At 38.2% G+C, this 20,575-nt stretch overlaps 8 protein-coding genes across 8 annotated transcripts; 4 read left to right on the forward strand and 4 right to left on the reverse strand. All coding sequences in view use genetic code 12, as the record gives it.

Annotated features, from left to right (window-relative positions):
- Nucleotides 1-135: 135 nt before the first annotated feature.
- CANMA_003451 (transport protein particle complex II subunit) lies at nucleotides 136-3,825 on the forward strand (the record flags this gene model as incomplete). The annotated part of the gene is made up of 1 exon (XM_051815629.1): nucleotides 136-3,825. One exon carries the CDS (start codon nucleotides 136-138, stop codon nucleotides 3,823-3,825), a length of 3,690 nt encoding a protein of 1,229 aa, XP_051670911.1.
- A 1,128-nt stretch (nucleotides 3,826-4,953) lies between these two features.
- On the forward strand, nucleotides 4,954-6,312 carry CANMA_003452 (uncharacterized protein; the record flags this gene model as incomplete). The annotated part of the gene is made up of 1 exon (XM_051815630.1): nucleotides 4,954-6,312. The coding sequence occupies one exon, from the start codon at nucleotides 4,954-4,956 to the stop codon at nucleotides 6,310-6,312; it is 1,359 nt and encodes a 452-aa protein (XP_051670912.1).
- Nucleotides 6,313-6,634: 322 nt separating this feature from the next.
- On the forward strand, nucleotides 6,635-6,901 carry CANMA_003453 (uncharacterized protein; the record flags this gene model as incomplete). The annotated part of the gene is made up of 1 exon (XM_051815631.1): nucleotides 6,635-6,901. The coding sequence occupies one exon, from the start codon at nucleotides 6,635-6,637 to the stop codon at nucleotides 6,899-6,901; it is 267 nt and encodes an 88-aa protein (XP_051670913.1).
- A 148-nt stretch (nucleotides 6,902-7,049) lies between these two features.
- SEC23 (GTPase-activating protein) lies at nucleotides 7,050-9,329 on the reverse strand (the record flags this gene model as incomplete). The annotated part of the gene is made up of 1 exon (XM_051815632.1): nucleotides 7,050-9,329. The coding sequence occupies one exon, from the start codon at nucleotides 9,327-9,329 to the stop codon at nucleotides 7,050-7,052; it is 2,280 nt and encodes a 759-aa protein (XP_051670914.1).
- Nucleotides 9,330-9,649: 320 nt separating this feature from the next.
- PHO4 (phosphate-sensing transcription factor) lies at nucleotides 9,650-11,497 on the reverse strand (the record flags this gene model as incomplete). Its single annotated transcript, XM_051815634.1, has 1 exon — nucleotides 9,650-11,497. One exon carries the CDS (start codon nucleotides 11,495-11,497, stop codon nucleotides 9,650-9,652), a length of 1,848 nt encoding a protein of 615 aa, XP_051670915.1.
- A 4,165-nt stretch (nucleotides 11,498-15,662) lies between these two features.
- Nucleotides 15,663-16,802, forward strand: CANMA_003456 (uncharacterized protein; the record flags this gene model as incomplete). Its single annotated transcript, XM_051815635.1, has 1 exon — nucleotides 15,663-16,802. One exon carries the CDS (start codon nucleotides 15,663-15,665, stop codon nucleotides 16,800-16,802), a length of 1,140 nt encoding a protein of 379 aa, XP_051670916.1.
- A 528-nt stretch (nucleotides 16,803-17,330) lies between these two features.
- Nucleotides 17,331-17,843, reverse strand: CANMA_003457 (uncharacterized protein; the record flags this gene model as incomplete). The annotated part of the gene is made up of 1 exon (XM_051815636.1): nucleotides 17,331-17,843. One exon carries the CDS (start codon nucleotides 17,841-17,843, stop codon nucleotides 17,331-17,333), a length of 513 nt encoding a protein of 170 aa, XP_051670917.1.
- A 234-nt stretch (nucleotides 17,844-18,077) lies between these two features.
- Nucleotides 18,078-20,294, reverse strand: GAT1 (Gat1p; the record flags this gene model as incomplete). Its single annotated transcript, XM_051815637.1, has 1 exon — nucleotides 18,078-20,294. One exon carries the CDS (start codon nucleotides 20,292-20,294, stop codon nucleotides 18,078-18,080), a length of 2,217 nt encoding a protein of 738 aa, XP_051670918.1.
- Between the last annotated feature and the right edge of the window lie 281 nt (nucleotides 20,295-20,575).

The following is a 20,575-nucleotide window of genomic DNA, read 5'->3' on the forward strand; positions in this document are numbered from 1 at the left end:
TGTAGATTGTTGTTGTTCTATTCGCGTAAATGAATTTTTCTTTTTTTTTTTTTTTTTTTTAATTTTTTCATTTTTACCGCGATCAATTCAAATGAGAAACTAGAAGTTTCATCTCTATTCCGTCACTCAGTGAACATGTCAGATCATTCACAGCTAGATCTTGTTAGAATAGGGTACTATGATCCCTTTGGTGTATACCCTCATATACAAAAAGAGATTTCAAAACGACTACCGTTGTCAAATCTTCATATTCGACTCAAACCAAATCAATCGGTAAAGACTATTTCCAAACTAGACGTTGAGTTTGTTGAAGAGGTGCCCAAGAAAGGCGACTATGTAACTCACGATATCAAGACATATGTACGTCTTATATTTGTGCAAGTTGATAGTTTGGACAAGTACCGGGGCCAAGTACGGCCACTTGTAAGAGAATGGTTGAAAAACTTGGTATTAAAGACAAATTGTTCATGGATGATTGTGTTGCATGTTCCACTCGATGCCAAAGACCGACTGTCATCCATTATAAAGACGTCTTTTTTTGACAAGTTACAAAATGATTTCGGACCGGAGGGGAAGGAGTTAAAGACTATTTTACCCATGGGCGATACCATCAAAAATTTTGGCGATCGAGTATTCAAGTTGAAACAAGTTCCCGAGGAGGATATCTATGCAGCATTTATAACCCAGTTGAAAACTCTTCTTCTGAATTCGTTTGTTGATCGATATCATACATTCAATGACCTAATTCGGCAACGGAAACATGTTAGTATTGAGGAATTTGCTGCCAAGTTGGAATTGTACAATTTGTTAAAAGATATGAAGCTATTGCAAGATGCATTGAATGTTAATGAAGATTTGTCGGTTGATTTGGATAACCTCGTAGCGCATCATGGGGAACTTTTCAATCACGAGTTGCAATTGACTCAATCATTGACTGATTTCAATTTTGATGAATTTGTCAATGAAGAACAACTTAAACAACAATTGATCAATTTGGAACCGATAAATTTAATCCAGTTGAAGAGTTTGGTTTTCGTTAATGAATCATTCATTCTTCAGGAATTGGCGCGTACTGCAGTATCAAATTCGATTGCTTCAAAGCACATTTCGCGATTGTATCAACGTCTAATGTTGTTTCTTAATGATTCGCATTTCAATAATAATAATGAATTGGTTTACTTACTCATTGACTCGTTTTTGCAAATCCCCATTGTGCAACAATTGGTTGATCTGGTGCACGTGTCGGATGTTGATGATGGGAATGAGGTATCGTTGCTTGATATCTTGGAAATGCGGGCTGAATTGAAATTGTTCAAACGAACTGTGATTAGCAAGATTGCTAAGCAGAACCATATTGAGGTTGACGGACTACGTGGTGGTGGTGCTGTTGTCGGTGGCGATGCATTTGAAGAAATTGCACTAGATAACGAGCCTAGCGCTAGTCCAATAACCTTGCAAAACCCTGATTTGATTAAAATTGTTTCAGATAAGAATTCATACGTTGATTACTACTTCAACTTGACAGAAGATATAATTGGTGATTTTGTCAAATGCAATAGGGTCAAATCAATCGATATCCTTTCATTAGATTTAGCAATTCTTAACTATAACCAAGGCAATTACCAAGAATGCTTAGATACGTTGCAAAATTCCTATGATTACTTTATTATGAATAGTTGGAATTTTCTTGGAGGTATATTGCTTGAGATATATCTTGGTTGCGTTGAGAAATTGGGACATGATGGTGGTGATGGCGACCGCGATTTGGATGAACAGGAGGAAGTTTTGAAAACTTGCTTGAATTTGCTTTCTTGTTTGGTTAAAAGCACTGATTCGGTAGGCATCAATTCGTATAAATTGGTTCGTGATTCGAACCATGTGGCTAAAATCTTCACCAAAATTAATGAGAATAGCCATAATTTGACTAAACCGTTGGAATATCCTTTGCTCGATTTTTTCAAAGTTCAGGTGAAACCATATGTCAATCAAGATGATTCAACGACTGATGATGTTTACTATTTGGAAGTTGAAATTTTCAATTCATTTAATGTGCCAGTGAAATTTGCTTCCATTGAACTTATATTGATTGATGAAGAGAAGTCGCAGTTATCATTCCGAACTGATGATGTTGAATTGTTGGAATCGTCTGGTGGACAGACATTCAAACTTTATACTCGCGATATCAAGTTTGGGTTGTTCTCAAGTCATCGATTGGTTATTTTATTCAATGAAAAGCTTTCCTTTTGCCATAAGTACTGTCCCCTTAATGGTGGTGATGGTGGTGATGACATTGAGGTTGCCCCCGATACTTCAATTTTCAATGATACCGTTGTTGAAATTAAGAACTCACTAATCAAGCCAAACCCAACTTTGTCTACTGATATAGTAACATTTCAAAGTGTCAATAAATTCCAAGCCCAATTCTTTTCATCTCGAGTTATTGAATTGGGCACCACTGAAGTATCATTGGTTTTGACAAATGGATCAAATGATATATCCAATGTCCAAATACTCCTCAGTTCGAGTACGGAGGGTGTTAGGCTTTCGCAACCGGAAGTTACTATCGAATCACTCAAAGCCAGTGATGGACAAACCTTGCAAGTCCCTTACATCTGTTTTAATGATCAAAAATCGGTCAATATGAGGGCTCATATACGCTATTTCGCTGGTGTAACACAGTACAGTGCCCAAATCTCATACAATGTTGATACAAGATTGAGTATCTCCGTATCGGTGCAGGACGTTTTCAAAACCAATTTTTTTTATTCGAAATTTCAAGTGGGTACAGTTGATGCCCGATCGCCAATTCGATTAGTACTGAATAACTTGCAGAGTGACGATTATGAAGTAAATCTGCCTGGTAACCAGTTCCACCATTTAATTGCATTTGGCGAACAACCAATTTCGTTTTTTTACAAGATAAGTCCCAAGCAGGGACATTCAATAGATGAAGAAGATAAATTGGATTTATCGCTTCGTTATACTAATTTGCTGGATGAATGCGAACAACGATTGGATGCCATAGTTGCTACCGCTTTGAAGGAAGTTAAGTTGATAAAGTATTGGTATTTGATCAAAGAGACGATTTTGTCCAAGGTACAATTTGATTTGAACATGTATGGCGTAGAACAAGTGGTGAAGGTTGTAAACAATCAACAGATAAAAGCTTTGGCTGATCGAATTATTGGTCGATATATTGAACATAAGCACGATCAACTTGAATTGCACAAAATAATAGCCAATCTCAATAATGAAAATCATCTGACAGAGGAGCTTGAAAATGGGAACAAGATTCAACACCAATTGAAAATCAAAGTGGCAGTCCCATTACTAAAGTATTTGCATGTGGTTGAGTATGTATACGACCGCAAGACCCACACTGTTGGAGAACCAATACCAATCACACTTCATATTAGAACAGTAACCAACTGGTCTGATAATAGTAAGAAAGAGGTCTTGGCAGTATCGTCACCATCAAAATCGACTAATGATGGTGATGGTAGTGACGATACGAGTGGTGCCCATGATGGTGGTGAAATTTTCCAAGCCATGGTTCAACCTGATGATAATTGGGTAATTTCAGGATTCAAAAAACAAACATTTAGTTTGGGTTCCAGTTTTGAAACTCCATTGGTTCTAATTCCTTTACACGTGGGTAAATTGCCACTACCTAAAATCGTCATCAATTCAACTGAAGGAACGGGAACAACAACTACTGCGACAACAACAACAGCAGCCATGAATAATTCCGATATTGAGTTTGTTAATGGATCTGAAACGATAATGAGCGTTCCTGATGTCCGACATATCCAATTTTCATTCTAAATAGAGAGTGAAAGCGGAGCGACGTGTACAGTTAAGGGGAGATGATGGAAATAGCACAAATATGATTGTTTATATTGATGGTAGGCACGATAATGGGATTTATAGATGGCACGTGTGTAAAAAATACAACAAAAGAGTAAAAAGTGTGTCTGAGATTCGGTAAGTATTCGAAGTTCACACATATTAGGATTGGTTTCATTACTTTTTTATAGAGCATATAGATGTGACTTCTGTTGATTTAAACACACAGTCAAAAAGTCTAGTGCATGTAGATTCTCTAAGCCTTTTTTTAGTTGCAAAATAGCATGACTCTTTGGATATAATAGTTTTCTATTATTATTCTGTTACACAAAAAGTGTATACCGTCTTTTTATTTTTATTTTAGACTAGTGCGACATATTTATTCAAACCACAAAACTACCCAAAACAGTCACAGCATAATTATCATGATTGATGAGCCCGATGATGTTAAATTAAGGAGATAATCATGTGGAAATATGGTTCGTACTAAATAACCGCCTCAGCTCTAAACAATATTGTATATGGTGATTTGCATGTCTACAGAAGCCTCGATAACTTCGCGGGAGACGTTATTATACTGACGAACGATACCAAAACTGAAGGGAATTTCCAAAAGAATGCTCCAGGGTCGTCAAGTAGTTGGGATTACATTACATTACATTTATGGAACTTCCAATACAGTGGAATGCCGTAATTTCAAGAGAAAAGTGTTGGTTCATGATGCGAAGATGAGAAAGTGTGCAGAAAGACGCCCATTAGCAAACATTGAAGGAAGACTTCCCCCAGAAATGCATGGGGCAACGCAATCTATAATTAAGGTTCTTCAGTATTCATGAACTAGAGGGAATTATTGACAAAGTCATAGACCAGTTTTTGGCAATATGTTGGTTCGCACACAACAAAATAAAATTGTTAAATTCTATTTTAATATTTATCTATTTATATATAACAAGAAGAAAGAAAAGAAGATCAAAAAATTACTGTCAATCCTTTTACAAATTCATATCTCAACAACAACAACAACAACAACAACAAAAAAAAAAAACATACATCCACAACAACTCAATTAGTTTGTCTATTCGCAGAATATATACTTAAAGGTAGACAATGGTGGTAGATACGACATACTATGATATTCTCGGCGTTGAAGTAACAGCGTCAGAGCAAGAACTTAGAAAGGCATATAGAAAGCAAGCTATCAAACTTCACCCGGATAAGAATGGAAACGACCCAAAGGCAGCTGAAAAGTTTCAAGACTTGGGTGAGGCGTATGGAGTCTTGTCCAATGCCGATACAAGAAAGGTTTATGACGAATATGGTGTAGAAGGAATGAAGGAAAAGAATGTACAAGAACAAGACATTGATCCGAGTGAATTCTTTGAAGTTATATTTGGTGGGGTGGCATTCAGAGATTGGATTGGAAAATTGGGTATGTTTGATGATATTACTAGGTCTGCAGAAGTGTTGGACTTGGATGAGGACAATTCAAACCTGGAAGTCAGCTCATCAGGCACTGGAGATGAAAAGACGGATGGAACGGGAAGTCTAACTTCGGCCCCTGGAGCCGAAAAGACTGATGCATCTGGTAGTCCAATAACTTCTTCGGGTCCTGGCGCAGCTGCTTCTTCAACTCATAGTTCATTGCAATTGCACTCCCATCAAAATAGTGGTGACCTCTCGTCTGATGATTTAAAGAAAAAGAGAAAGCAGAAACTCACCAAGGAACAGAGAGAGGAGATTATGAGAATACAAGAGGAAGCCAGAGAGGCCAAACTAAAGAGAATTGCTGACTTGTCAGCCATCTTGAAAGAACGACTGGAAAGCTATAGAGCAGCCGCAACTAATCATGAAGGATTGGAACATTTTACCGAGAAGTTGAAAACTGAGCTTGACGATATGAAGATTGAAAGTTTTGGTATTCAATTACTACACTTGATTGGAAAAATTTACACCAATCAAGCAAATGCAACCCTCAAAGCCGCTAAAACGTTTGGTCTCACCAAAATTTACACTTCAATGAAGACTTCAACAGAGACCGTCAAGAATGGGTATGGTATTATAAAATCAGCATTAGACACTCAAGAGACAATGGAGAAAGTGATGAAGGAACAAGAGGCTTACCAATTGAAGCAAGAACAAGGATATACTCCAACACAAGAGGAGGCAGTACAACAAGCAGAAAGAGAGCGGTTTGTTACCGGAAAATTTCTCGCAACCGGTTGGTCATTGGTCAAATTCGAAGTTACTAACGTGCTAAATAAAGTCTGCCAAAATGTGTTACACGAGAAGGGTATTGGCAAGAAGGAGAAAGTTGCCCGTGCTAATGCATTGTTGTATATAGGAACACAGTTATTGAATGAGCAAAGATCGGCTGATGAGGATGAAGAAGCTAAGATTTTTGAAGAGATGATGGCTGATGCCAAGATGAAAAAGGCAAACAAGAAGAAGAAAGGTACCTTCTTTTAGAGTATAGATAGTAAGTATAGAAAAGGAAAAGAAAAAGAAAAAAAGCCATGTGTAAAGTGTACCTCTTGTACGATTCTATTCCTCTGCGTTCTGCTTAATAATCACTGGAATCAGTTGGAGTAGTGTGCGCAATTCAAAATTCGATTTTGCATTTTTTATTTTGTTTCGCATCAAAGAACCCGAAAAAAGAAAAAGAAACAAAATGAGCAAAGGGCAAAAAACCCAAGTCATACAAAAAGCGAACACCCACACATTTCATCTCTCTTTCTCATCTATCTTCAACTACAGACTACACCCTTACTACACTAATACTGCTTCACAAATGGTTGATTCGAAACAAGTCTTGAAGTTGTACAAACAACTTCTCAATAAAGCTTACAAATTTGACAATTACAATTTCCGCGAATATTCGAAAAGAAGAGTCCATGATGCATTTAAGGAACATAAATATTTAACTGATGAAGAACAGATAAACAAGTTTTACAATGCTGGTATTGATAATCTAGCGTTGTTGACGAGACAAACGACGATTTCGCAGTTGTATACTTTTGATAAGTTGGTTGTTGAGCCTTTGAAGAAGCATCATTGATGAAAGGTGTGTTTGAGCTTGTCATTACAGATCTTGTGTGTATATACAGTTAATAAGCATAGTTTCAATCGATGTTATTAAGCATCATCCATCATTTACGTAGTGTTGTCAGGCTCTAGTAATTCAAAAACTTTTTCTTTCTTATAATCTAACTAGATCCACTAACTACCAACTTTTGCAAATGGCTCATAAACACTTGCAAACTGACATCATCGGTCAAAACAATTGCACCACCAGCACCTCCCAAGCCCAGACCACCAATCATCTCATTGGTGTTGTAAGTAACACTAGGATTCAATTTTGAGTACAAGAATCTCGCTTGCGAGCCACCTTCTTCAGTATCGATAAATCTGGGCAATGGGTATCTATCAGCCAACAACTCAGCCGCTTCCTGTTTTGGCTCATCCAACAATTCTTTGAAATTGGCATACTCTTCTTGGTCTTGATAACCAGCTTTACGCCAAGCAGCAACAGTCTTACCGTGGAAAATTAAAATGTGGAAAAATGTATCCAACAACAAGATACGATCGTCTCTGATGGATACTGAATCTAATAGAACTGCTTCTGGTTCACCTTCCAATGTGAATGACGTCAATGTTGGTTGGATCATAATCAAGGAGTTGTTGGTATCTTCAGTCAACAAGACGTGTCTATAAAACACAGTTTCATCGGGCGAGTTATTAAACACCTGCAAGAATTGCGATCTTCGCAAATAGTAGATAAATTGCGGGTACAATTGAAACTGTTGTCCTAAACGGAAACTCTCCTCTTGATCTTTTCTGTAGTCGGCAAATTTTTGACATAAACGAATGAGCATACGATCGATCCATCTAAGAACATCAGCACCATCATCTTGTTCAGCTTTGAATAAAGTGACTCTCGCCATCAAAACGGCTGCTGCTTCTTGGTCAAATGAGTTGGTGAGTGTTTGCTCGTCACTCGTCAAGTAGTTTGATACGGTGGTTACTCTGGTTCTATAAGTACCACTGGCGTGTTGGTAGTGGGTAATAAATTGTACATAGCTCTGAGCTGTTGGTGGTAGTTGTTGTGTGTTTGCCACGTCAAAGAATACAGCATATGTGTGTCTTGGTGATGTAGCACAAAGGCGGTAGGTTGATGTTCCACCTAGACCCAATTCATTTTCAGAAACATTTGCTGACTTGACTCCCAAAGAGGAAGCATGGCCAATGAGACCGCTTACTTTCAATTCTTTTGAAGTTCTCACTTCAAAAGAGGCGTTGAATCCCATCAACAAATATCCATCCTCATCTTTGTTGAACAATCTTAAAAATGATCGTTTAAAGATGGACGTAGTAAATGCATCAGATAACAACAAGGTACCACCAGTGGTATTACACAAGTTCTTCATCTCCAACATACCGATTTGATCGTAACAACCAGCAAATATATCCACTGCGTGACTGTTTTTGACGGCCTTGGCAGCAATCGCATCATAAAACTTGACTGCCTTTTTAAAGTGTTTGGCATTGTCCTTATCGATATCAGAGTGTGATCTAATAGGTTCCTTCAATTGGTTTCCAACGATCATACCTGGGTTCAAAGTTCCCGGTCCAGCTGAAAACAACATAACCCTAGCTCCAAATCCAGGGAATGTTAATCCCAACAAGTTGACTGCGACATTCAATGCACTACCAGTACATCTCAAAGGTCTGGCACCGTTGGCAACTGCCCATGGATCCTTACCCAAATTTTCCAAAATTGTAGTCAATTGAAACTCAACATCCTCCAATGGCAAAAAGAATCGAGTCAATGAGTTTGCTAACGGTTGTTGTGGCTGCTGTTGTTGGTTCAACACTGGAGTCACTGGGTTGTTCAACATGTCACTAATTTGCTTATCAGTATATTCCTTGTCACCACGGAATATATAACTCTTGTTGATCTTTTCCGATCCCAAGTCGTGAACTTGGACCATGGTTCCATAAGTGATCAAACCGATTAATGCATTTGGTGGTAAATGATTGAACCCAACAATTATATTCTCAATCAATGATTGCAAGTTATCTTCATCTTGGCACAAATCAATAACATATGTGAAAATTGGTGGGTTTTGAACTGGTCTCGAGTTTATATACTCAACAGTAGAACTAGTGTTTTGCAATTCCAATGGCAAATTCTCTGGATTGATACCGTGGTAATGGGCAGGCAAAGGATTTCTACCTTGACACAAAGGACACCGCCAAAACCCATTAGGATCAACGGCACAATAGGGGTTCAATATCGATTTACATGTCTGGTTTGAACAGTAAATGGGATCATACGCAGCAATGGGCAAATCTTCACGTTGTTTCAATGGAGTGTAGAGCGCACCTGTGGGAACAACAATCTTGCCGGCTTCTACCTTGGTGGAGGGGAATGCATTCCAGGCAAACCTAACACCGTTGATATCTTCTGCTTCTTCAAAATCCATTTCCTTAGATGAGAGTAACCCGTGTGGTGAGGGAATTGAAAAATGGAGTGGTGTTGACGATTCGTCCTATTTGACAACTGTTTTTTTCTTTTTTCGTTTTTCTTTTTTTTTCGTTTCGTTGTCAATTTCGTCAAACTGATTTTGAATAAGTGACGTATTTAGTGACGTTTAATATGCGACACTTCAACTTAACCCATTCACCAATCTGATCATCTTTACTCAAAGAGCTTCCGTCTCAGGGGAGATCCAGTCTCTACATAATCATACTATAGTATCAAAAATTTCATACAAATACTATTCGGTAACTACATACATTATTATTACTCCTCCTTCTCTTGTTTTACTCTAATGATCCCCTCACTTTTTCTCTCTTCCTTTTCTTCATCTTCCTCTTCTTCCTCTTCCACTTCCTCATCATCATCTTCTTCTTCCTGCACTTGTCTTTCGATATGACCTCTTTCTTCCTCTTCATCTTCCTTCCCCACTTCAATATTGGATCTCTCAATGTCTCTGAGAAGTTTCTGGATATACCTTGAGGCTAGTTCCACGGTCGTTGCTTTCGATGGTATACTAACTTCATCATGATACAGCTGTGGTATCAATGCTGCTAAATCAGCTATTGCGGTATTCATTCTATTTCTTCTTCCTTGTTCGGCTAATTTATGCGACGCCTTTTTTGTAGCCAATTTCTCAGGCTTCTTTGTCAATCTTGGTGATGACGAGGCACTACTATCTCCAGATGAAGAGGAAATTGAGTTTGATGGCTTGCGTGAGATTGATTTACTCCTCTTTGGTTGTTTCTTTCCCTTGGGTTGATTTTGTTCCTTCTCAGCCAATTTACCCATTGTAAACCCCATCAAAGGTGGCTCGTTTATCTCTCTTGGTTTGCCACTGGGTGGCAACATCTCTGTGTCATTCGTCTCCGTCTTTACTTCCGCTACTGACGATTGAGGCAATTTCTCAAGTTGATCAGTATTTAATGGTGTAACCGATTTGGCCTTGACCGAGGGAGAATTATAGCTTTTATTGCTAGCAAGAAGGATTGGCGTACCATGGGGAGTTCTTCTCTTGTTTTGTTTATGGTCGTCTGACGTTGGAGCATAGACTGAACTTGACTTTCTTCTTTTATCCGATGCTTGTGCGTTCAATGCCGGTGATGTCAATGGCTCAAAATTTATATTTGCTGGTGGTTGCGGCTTGTGGTTAAATGAAGACCCATTAGCACCTTTATCCAATGGAGTGACAGCCGGACTCACTAAAGGAGTGAAGACGGCATCTGGTCGCACGTGTTGTGGTTGAGAAGATTGTTGGTCATTCTCTTCATGGTTTACTGTGTAAACTTTTCCTTGTGAGGTTTGTCTGTGATAAAAGTGTTGCTTGTTGTACAGTGTTTCGTTTTGGCCCGGTAGTATTGGCGATGAAAACTCATTATTTTTACGCAACTCTTCTTTCCTCATTGCATTTATGGCTAGCAAGCTAGGAGTTTGTTCCGTTGGAATATTAGGTGGAAATGCTGATGAGACATGTCCTGGCTCAGTATCAAAATTCAATTCTTCCGGGATCATAAAGTTTAAATTGTCAAGCCCAAATTCGAACTGTTGTTGCTGTTGTTGTTGTTGTTGCTGTTGCTGTTGTTGAGGGTGATGACTTGAACGTAAAACCGGCAATCCACCATTGGGCGTGGAAATATTCGACACAGTATTGTGGTGTCCCAATGGAGTGCCATTATGGTGAGAAAAAGAAGCTTCCAGAGCTTCTCGATTCACCTGATCGAGGTTCATCTCGGAGCCCAAAGGTTGGTGTGTTGCCACGGCATCCAAACGGAAACTACTGGAAGGACCACCTTGTCTGTGATTGTTTCCATCAAATTGGCGCTGTGATTGTTGTTGGTGGTCGTACATATTCTGCTCGAGTTCTTGCAAAAACATCTGCTCCGATTCAGTAAAATTGGACGGCGTCGCCGATTGTAAATTGAGCGGCGTGCCAATTTGATTATGTCCAGGAGTGTTTCTTTTCAAGCTGCCGGTTTCACCTGGGGTTGAATAGTTTGAGTTGTCATGATGGTGCGGCGTAGTATGATGCGACTGTATCGAGTTTGTTGTGGCATGGTCTAAGTCTAAATAATATGGCGATTTGCCAGGTGTATTTCCCAGCAACTGTCCATTCATCTGATTGTCTGATGTGTAGGTGTTATTCCAGGTCAGCGATTCCATTCGCGATACGAAGCTGAATTAATTATCCGAGGTTGACTGCAATTCAAATGGGAGTGGGAGGGGAAGGGTTCAATTACTTTGTATTGAAATGGAGTATTGCCAATGACTTTTCAATAGTAGTTCCTCTATATGTTAAACAGGTAATATTACTCTTTTACTATACCTTTAGCTGATTAATTGTAATAAATGTATGGTGAGAAAATTTTTGAATAAAATAAATGAGATTTTCGATCTTTTTCATACAAAAAGCGCAACAAAATTTGTATTTACAACTATGTGTGTTGTTGTTCTGTTGTTCTGTCTGTTGTTTTTATTATTTTTTAATTTTTAATTCTTTTTTGATTCTTTTTTTTAATTTTGACGTTTTGTGTGGTTTGATAAATCGTATCAACTAATCAACTATACGATACAATAAAGACAGCTGGGACTAGCGCTTACTACAAGCAATTAGAGATAGATAAATACAGCCTAGTAGAACCCGCTACTCCCAAATTGTCAACGTTTTATTGGTAAAAAAATATCTTTTTGAGGTCACATGAAGTTTATAATTTGTCCTCCAATGATCTTACACAAAATCGATAAAAATAGAAAACTGAGTCAAAGCAGAAAAAATTAAGGCACCCCACGTGCATATGTCACAAATATCAAAACTTAGACACTCTAATCGCGCGACACTCAATTATTGCACGACAATATAAAACCGAGACCAAAAGAGGGTTAGTAAACTGTGCTGACAGAGCCATTAACTAAGTCATCATAATTTTAGTTTCTCTGATTCACTGAAATCAACCGAATTCATGAATAGATTGTAGACTGTTACTTTACTATAATTTTGCCAAAGGTGATGAATTACACCTGCCAGTTTGAATAATGTCCAAGAGACTGTCTACATAGTTCACCACTTCTGGAGAAAAATGTCAAGTGGCAAAGGACTTAACAGCCTATACCCTATAAAATCTTTTAGAGACAGTGTAAGTTTTTGGCTAAGGCAGAAAGTTATCTATTTCAACAGCAAAATATTTCTGCACAAAATCAAACCAAATCACTTGTAAATTACTCTGATCCCTTGCAAGTCCCCGGGGATCTTCCAATTGATGAATACAATCGCTTCTGATTTTGCATTTAAAAATTACAAATTATAATTGAAGTGTCATTACATATATAATGCATCATGCATAAAATAATAATCTCTTTGCATCTTCTCAAGCAGTTTTGGTTGTGCTATAATTGTCAAATCTTTAAAAAATTTTGTTTCTAGAAAATAGACGATTTGCAAAATTTTATTTGACAATGATGAAAGGATCTTGAAAAAGGATAGGATTTGGTACTAGTAAGAATGGTAAAAAACCTATGGTAAGAGTCGATTTTAAAGTGGATTATGTTGTGAGGTCAGTTTGGACTGGTGATTGCAAACAATTATTCACTCAGTAACAATGCAAAATACTAGCTCCCAAATTAGGTACAAAGTTTTAGCTTAGGATCCATTATTTTATCCATGATCTCTACTTAACTCTATTCTGTGATTTCGACAACATGCAGCAGCTATGAAAAGAGCCAAAACAATAACAGAGTGATAATGGAAAAGACTTTTAGCGCTTACGACTCGAGAAATCACACAAAACCCAAAATACCAAACCCCCAAATCCCCATCCGGACAGAATTTGCTACAAAATAGTTCATCCCCATTTTGTAGTTGTGTTTGATTGAAAAAGCATCAATTAAATTCAGAATTTATGCTCGTCTAAACTTAGAAATTTTTCAGGGTGAGAAGACCATAGGATTAGGTCCCAATGCCAAGATACTCATTTTTTTAGTGACGGAAACTCATACCCAGCACCCTAAAAAATTAAGACTCCAACTTGAAGAGGAGACAACGTTGTCAAATTTCATCTAGATCAACCTGTGATGCTCAACAAGATGGCCAACTTTATGCCCACTCTTTGACTTATTACTAATGGTATTATATAACAGCAACAAAAATATGTTAACTCAATATGTGTTTCTGAACACTAAATAATAATTAATCGCGCTATATTGGTTCCCAAATTATTTACTCATGACTCCATTATTTTTAATGACAAATGGGTGGGTAGAATATGATATGTACAGTCTTTTTATTTTTACTTCATAATAGTGCGATATAATTGTTCATACCGAGGCGACAAAATTATTCGTACCAGCGCGCACACTTAACTTCATATAAAATCGCTGCAGCCAAATTGTGTCGCATTTGTACGAAAATTTTAGGGCGAATTGGTATGAACAATTATATCGCACTATTATGAAATAAAAATAAAAACACTATAATTCCCTCCCCCCTCACCAAAAAACAGACTCCACTTTCGTATGGTCTTCGTTGGGACTTCAGTGTGCTTCAAATTGCATTGAGTAATTAGGTATTTTCTTTTTATTTTGTTTTAAACTTTCCAGGCCACTGGAAAGTGCTTCATTCGGCATTTGCTTACTTGCAGTTACTTGCAAGTATTATGTTTGGAAGTTTATTTTTATCTTTAGCACCAAGAAAAGCTAGACACGAAACACTTTTTATTATTCAAGCGGGGATCAAAAGAAATACAATGGTTAAAACAGCTTTACCCCCCCCCCTCCCTTGCTTTCGAGATTCGCTACAATTGTAAAATCGCCTCAGTACAATGGGGTCGACGCTGCAACAAAGCAAATGCGTTGCCAAAATTTATGAGTTTGTGTAAGAATAATGAAACTTATTGTGTTTCATCCTCACTAAGCGAAAGAAAGAAATTGAAAAACGAAAAAGCTTAGCAAAGATCAGGTGATCAAAGAGGCGGCAACAGCAACAATTTTTGACGTTCTAGAAGATTTCTCGACAAATATAGTAGACTGATTTCAATCTATCTGCTTATGGCTACTTACAAGAACTGATTCAAGCGCGCTTCTTTTAAAGCATCAAGAATTAACCTTTAGAGTTTAAAGTATTAGAGAGAGCTCGTAAGCGACTAAAATGTACTTTAAGCCTCTTAAACAATATCTTTGAAAAGCATTCGTTTCCAATGTATGTCTCTTTTTCTCCCCCCTCTATTCGCAGGATAGTTTAGCCTAAATAGGTGCATAGGCCTTGTGCAAGGAGCATTTAAATGTAACACAAAATTGACAGTTCGTAAAAAGTGGTAAACACCTCGCTTGCATGACAAGACCATAAGACCTTTGTACGCAAGACCGCGTACAATTTTATTATTAATCAAGACCAAGTAATGGTTGAGAATAATCTACTTCCAAGACTTTTTCTTTTAAAAACAAGAAAGAAAATACATTTGGTCAGGATTATTATAATTGCACCATGTATTTAATTATTACAATTGCGACAGAAAGCAATGACATCATTGACCACTTGATATGGTCACTATTCACACAATTTTCAATAATAATTGGCTTTTTTTCTGGCATTGAAATAATAGTTAATATAAATAATAATTCATTTTTCCTGTTTTGAAAGTTTTTATTATCCAACTTCAAAATCTGTTTATATCAATTGAAGACTAAAGATTAATCAACCGTCATCACAGCCAAATTATCAACACTGGCCCAAAAAAGAAACAAAAAATTTCTTCAATCTTTTGGAAAGTCACCACTTTATGAAAACTTGAAAACTTTTCCCACGAATTTATATATCCTATTGTTTGACATCTTCAATTGCGTTTGGTGCATATTTGACAGCGGAAAGAAAGAGAAAAAAATAAACGATCTAAAAATCAAAAATAAAAACGTCTAAAAAAAAGAATTTTAAAAAAAAACAAATCAACAAAAAGTGGCTAGTGAAGAGCAAAACAAAGACACATAACCAAAAGCATTACATTTACATCCCCACACACACAAACATTAACACACTAACACACAAGAGATTGACATCTAAGCTTCAGCCTGTTGATATATAGAAGGCACCCTTAGTTTTGAAGATCTTCATCAAGAGGGAATTAAAAGTACGAGATTTGTTTTTATTTTTGCAATTTGTTGTTTATTTGTTTTCGTTTACACCTGGGTAATATAACCTAATAGAGATATATAATCAGGACTGGTTTTGAGTTACCAGCAGCCTAATTGAGAAGAATTCTTCAGCACAGTCTATTTTTCCCTTTTTCCCAATTTCATGTCATTCAGCAGCAACATGAATATCCCAAGTCACAACAAGAGTTACAATGGCAACATGTTCACCAATAACAGTTACCTCAACTCGTCAGCTATGAATTCAGGTGTCCCCATGCCTGGAAACTCGGCACATCCAGGATTGCAATATTTGCACGCGTTTCAGCAACCACAACAGCCAACGTCGCTACATCCACAACAAACAACCCAAGATTACTACACTGTGTCATCGACAAATAATACGCTTTCTTCTGGCTCGGCATCATCAACAGCACCAACATCTATCAACGACATGCCATTGTCTGTGCAGCAGCAGCTGCAGCAGCTGCAACAACAACAACAGCAGCTGGTGTCTAATCCTGGAGTAGTGAAGACAATCATGCCACAAATGATTTCCGGTACTGGTGCTTCATCAAACCCACCTATGCCACTCGATCCAGCAGTTACCACCAAATTTACCAACAACGATATACAAGTCCTACGTCAATTGCTCATAGCAGGTGAGAAATTTAAGTGGAAACAAATTACTAAAGAGATAAACACATCGACAAACCATACACAACACGTCATGGCGGCAATGAACAAGAATCTGCAACATTTGCTGCAACTACAACAAAATTCAATTGCATCTCACCACCTTCAACACCAGCATCAACAACTGTACCACCACCACCACCAACAACAACGACAACAACAACAACAACAACAAATGCATCAGCAGCAATTACTGTATGAATACCAACAGCAACAGCAACAACCACAACTTCAGAATAGCAACAGCATGCACAAGTCCAATTCGATGCATCTGCCTTACATGCCGAGCTCAGCACCCACCAATTCAATCCGACCCCATCAGACCCTAAATATGCCACCTAATCATGCAACACCAGCTTCAATATCGCCCCACTCAAATTCTCACTCACATACACACCTTCCACCGCCTCCTCCAAACCCAGTTCCTTTGAAAAATGTAAGTCCTACTTTTGTAATGAAACAGTACCAGCAATTACTTGGACTACCTAGTAATATGGTTTATTTTGGAACTTTGGGCTCTAGTTTGCCATATGTCATTGCTGCTAATGGATGGAGCGATATCGACCAAGAAGCTTATAATTATCCGTTTAACTTGGATGATGATGAGTAAGCAAAAAACATCTAGGTTTTGCTGCATGAATCAGGATGTAGACTGTTGCTGCCTTGCTTTTGCTTATCTTTCGGTTATACATATAGTTCTTTGATTTTATTATTGTTGTATTTCTCTTTTATCTGTTTTGTTTACTTATATAATGTATTATTTATTTATTTGAATCATTTATATGAGAATAGCTAGAGTGTTGGTATTTGGTAAATGTCACTTAAGTAACCATATTATTCATATAACCGTATAAATGTCAATTATAAGGCAATGTCAGGATGTGCTAGAAACGCTGGGATTGAGCACGATACCTGTGCTTTGATACTGTATCATGTCTATAAATCTTAACTTTATCTAGCGTTGGTTCCTAATGAAGTAACTCCAGCGACAGCTAACTAACGGCAATGATCTAAATCATACCAATTCGCTTGACAAAGTACTGGTTAAATTACGTCTCCCTTGTCTTATGGGGAATGAAACTGTGCAAAAGATATACCTTTTTGTCTGCTAACTTGGCCAAGATTTCCTTCGTTAATACTACTCCTGCCTCTTGCATTCAAGGCATTCTCTAGCTTCAGCTTCATCACCAACACCTCCATCGTTCAAAAGACTACCTTTACCAATCAAATGGTCACCAACTTTGGTGCCTATACCACCATTACCTCCTCCACTGAGTGTACTTTCAATCTCACTAATCTTATCCCTAACTAAATTTTTCAAAAACTTGGCATCAGGAAACCCTTCATATGAAACCTTGGCCAACTTGAGATCCAAATCATCGCCATCTTTTTTAAACTTGCGACGATAAATTAATTCTGTGACAGATCCCACTTGGATCAAAACTTGGAATGTGCCAGGAATTTCTACAATTGGCTGAAGGGAAATGTCGGCGATGGTGTTTGCATCAAATGTTTGGAAAAGCTCCTGGGCGTACCAGATCGCACGGTTTGTCCATTTACATTTGGTGCAAAATTGGATTATTATGCGGGGGTACTTGTTGATATGTAATTCATGGGGCAAGCTTGATGATGCAGTTAATGGATCGGACATTTTGGTGTTGGATCTTGCAAGATGTACTGTCGTTATGGATGTTACAACTGTGGTTGCCAATTTTCTTTTTGATTTTTTTTTTATTTGCGCTTACAAATGAAAGGGCTGTCAAAGGGTCAAGTACATACATAGAGCTCTACTAGGTGATATATTTAGATGCCTACATTTAAAACCATTGCATACAGAGAAAATTACGTGTCTACTAGTTTTAGTATACCAATCCATATATTACCCTTAATATCGTAACCAATCATAATCATTACTTATAGTGGAACCACCATCAACCGGTTCATTGAAAGACATCTTCTGCAGAGGAGCACTAGCAAACGCTGTACTTGGCACAGTCACAGGGCTGCTTGACAATGAATGAGTCAACTGTCTCGACAATAAACTCTCGGGAACTTTTGTGCTCGACTTACTTCGCTTAATACTTGGTCGACGTACCTTCTTTACACCTGATGCGTTGTTCAACTTTCGATCCTCTTTCTTCAATGATGTTGGGTTTAAATCATCGCCGTCATTATCGTCCTTTTTGTTGTTTGGATTTGTAGGGCCACGTTGACGCTTTTTGATTATATCTGTTTTGAGGCTAAGTGGACGTGTGACACCATGCAATTTTAAGAAGAGACCGCATGCATTACATAATGGTTGTCCTTCTGGGTTACGTCTCCAAAGCGGGGTCGTCTTTGTGTGACAGTTTGTACATGATGGACCACTTTCATTCGTACTGGAAGTACCATTTGTAGCATTTCGTCCACCATCACTGTCGCCGGCTCTTGCATCTACTTGATTCTTGCTCCTGTTTCCTTGTTTAGCCTGTTTTGGTTTTCTGGGTTTCTTGCCAGGCGATGGTTCATTTACATCATCAAAATAGCTATGTCCGCTTTGGCTCGGTAAAGTGACTTTAATATCAGTATGGTTTAAAGACTGATTTAGAAACGATTCGTTTTGATTGAGACTACGCGAGAATTGCTGGGTGGGTGTTACCATTGCTGATTTATTAGTGAATGTGTCATTGTGGTGTAAATTACCATGGAAGCTGTTTTGGATGTTGGCAAACTCGGGTAACGATACAAGTGATTCCTGACGTAGTAAGTTTGATGGAGTGGCAGTGATGGATCTTCTTGGATTTACTGCCGTTGGTTGATGACTTATTGAAGAAAACTGCGTACTCGATGGTATTATCGTTGAAAGTGATGAAGATAAAGATTCGGCACCACTGTTGGTGGCAGGTGAAGATACCAAGTCATCAAATAAAGGCTTTTCATATGAAGATGCAAAACTATCGGGTATTGAGTGCATGTTGACATCACGGAAATTATCATTTGGGCCCTCAAATGCCAATGGATCTAATGAGAATTCAAATGAAGATGATGCCTGTGGATACTGTAAGATATTATGATCGTGTCGCGGACTATTCTGACCTTCTTGTGGATGATTACCCAAAAATTCTAGACCAAACTTGTCATAGTCATGCAATTGCTGCGACAAGTTGGAAACTGGCCTCCCAGTTTGTGAAGAAGGGCCGATGCCGGAAACCAGAGGTGAGAATTGCGTCAGACGCTTTCTTGGAATATTACTGATTGAAGTCATTCCCCCCATTGGTTGGGGGGATGCATAATCATTTGGATTTATGTCAGCCCCTCTGTTTCTATCTGGTGAATCAAAATTTGAGGCTCCCAACTTTTTGATATGAGCAACGTAGTCGAAATCATCATCAGCCATCGTATTACCCGACTTGTTATTGGATTGTGCATTGGCAGGTGAGAACGAGTTTGTGGATGTTTGAGAAGGTTCTTCATGAGGCTGGTGTTGCCTCCGGTAATATGACTGACGATGGTCGTTATCTTGTGCTGGTGAATACAGCTGCTGGATATTCCTTCCGTGCGGGCTCAATTTGTCTGATATTGTATCGCTGTCACCAATGATGTTGAATAGCTCTGTGTCACTTGCCCACCCATTATCACTGTTCGTTTTTTCGGCTCTTGCAGCTTCATTTTCATGCCCGATAGAGTCAAATCTTTTGTAGTTATAGCTCGAACTACTAGTGAGATGCATCATTCTCCATGTTAAATTTTCCATCCTGGAGTTGTAAGGTAATGAGTCCCTTGCTTTATTGTACATTTTCCATAGGCTTTCCACATGATCGTATTCATTAGTTAGAAGTTGAGATAAATTGATGTCACTGTTGTTGTTGCCTCCATGCGTCTCCTTTGGATTAAACTTGAACTTCATAGGTAAATTGGGCGTTGACGGGTGGCTGGATCCACGTCTATGCAAAGCAGGTTGGCTTTGCTCGTGTTGCATGGAAATATCCTGATCTTTTTGAGGGGGGTTAGAATCAGGACCAGTGTGGTAAGTTTGTTGCTGGAGTCGTCTTTGGGCTTGTATTTGGGCCAGTAGCTGTGAAGACGGCGAATTGTTGTATACAGTTCGTGATGATATCGACATTGTTTACGCGTTGGTATGGTAATTATAAGCGTCTTTCTTCGCAACAGGTGCTGTTTTCGCTAACAATGAGTGTAACCTATGCGAGTCGTCTAGTAGCTGTCTTAGGTCTTGCTGATGTTTGAACAATTAACTTTGATTCTTGCACTGTTGTTTAATAACAAAAGAATACAATCACGGCAGGTGGTGTTGATGTTGATAAAGTCGTAAAAAATAAATAACGGTATTTTCGAAGCAAACGCTGACAGCAAAATCCTATTCTTTAATCGAAAGTACTTTAAAAG

This window comes from Candida margitis (genome assembly GCF_024628925.1).
Source record: "Candida margitis strain CBS 14175 chromosome Unknown scaffold32, whole genome shotgun sequence".
Lineage (NCBI taxonomy): Eukaryota > Fungi > Ascomycota > Pichiomycetes > Serinales > Debaryomycetaceae > Lodderomyces > Lodderomyces margitis.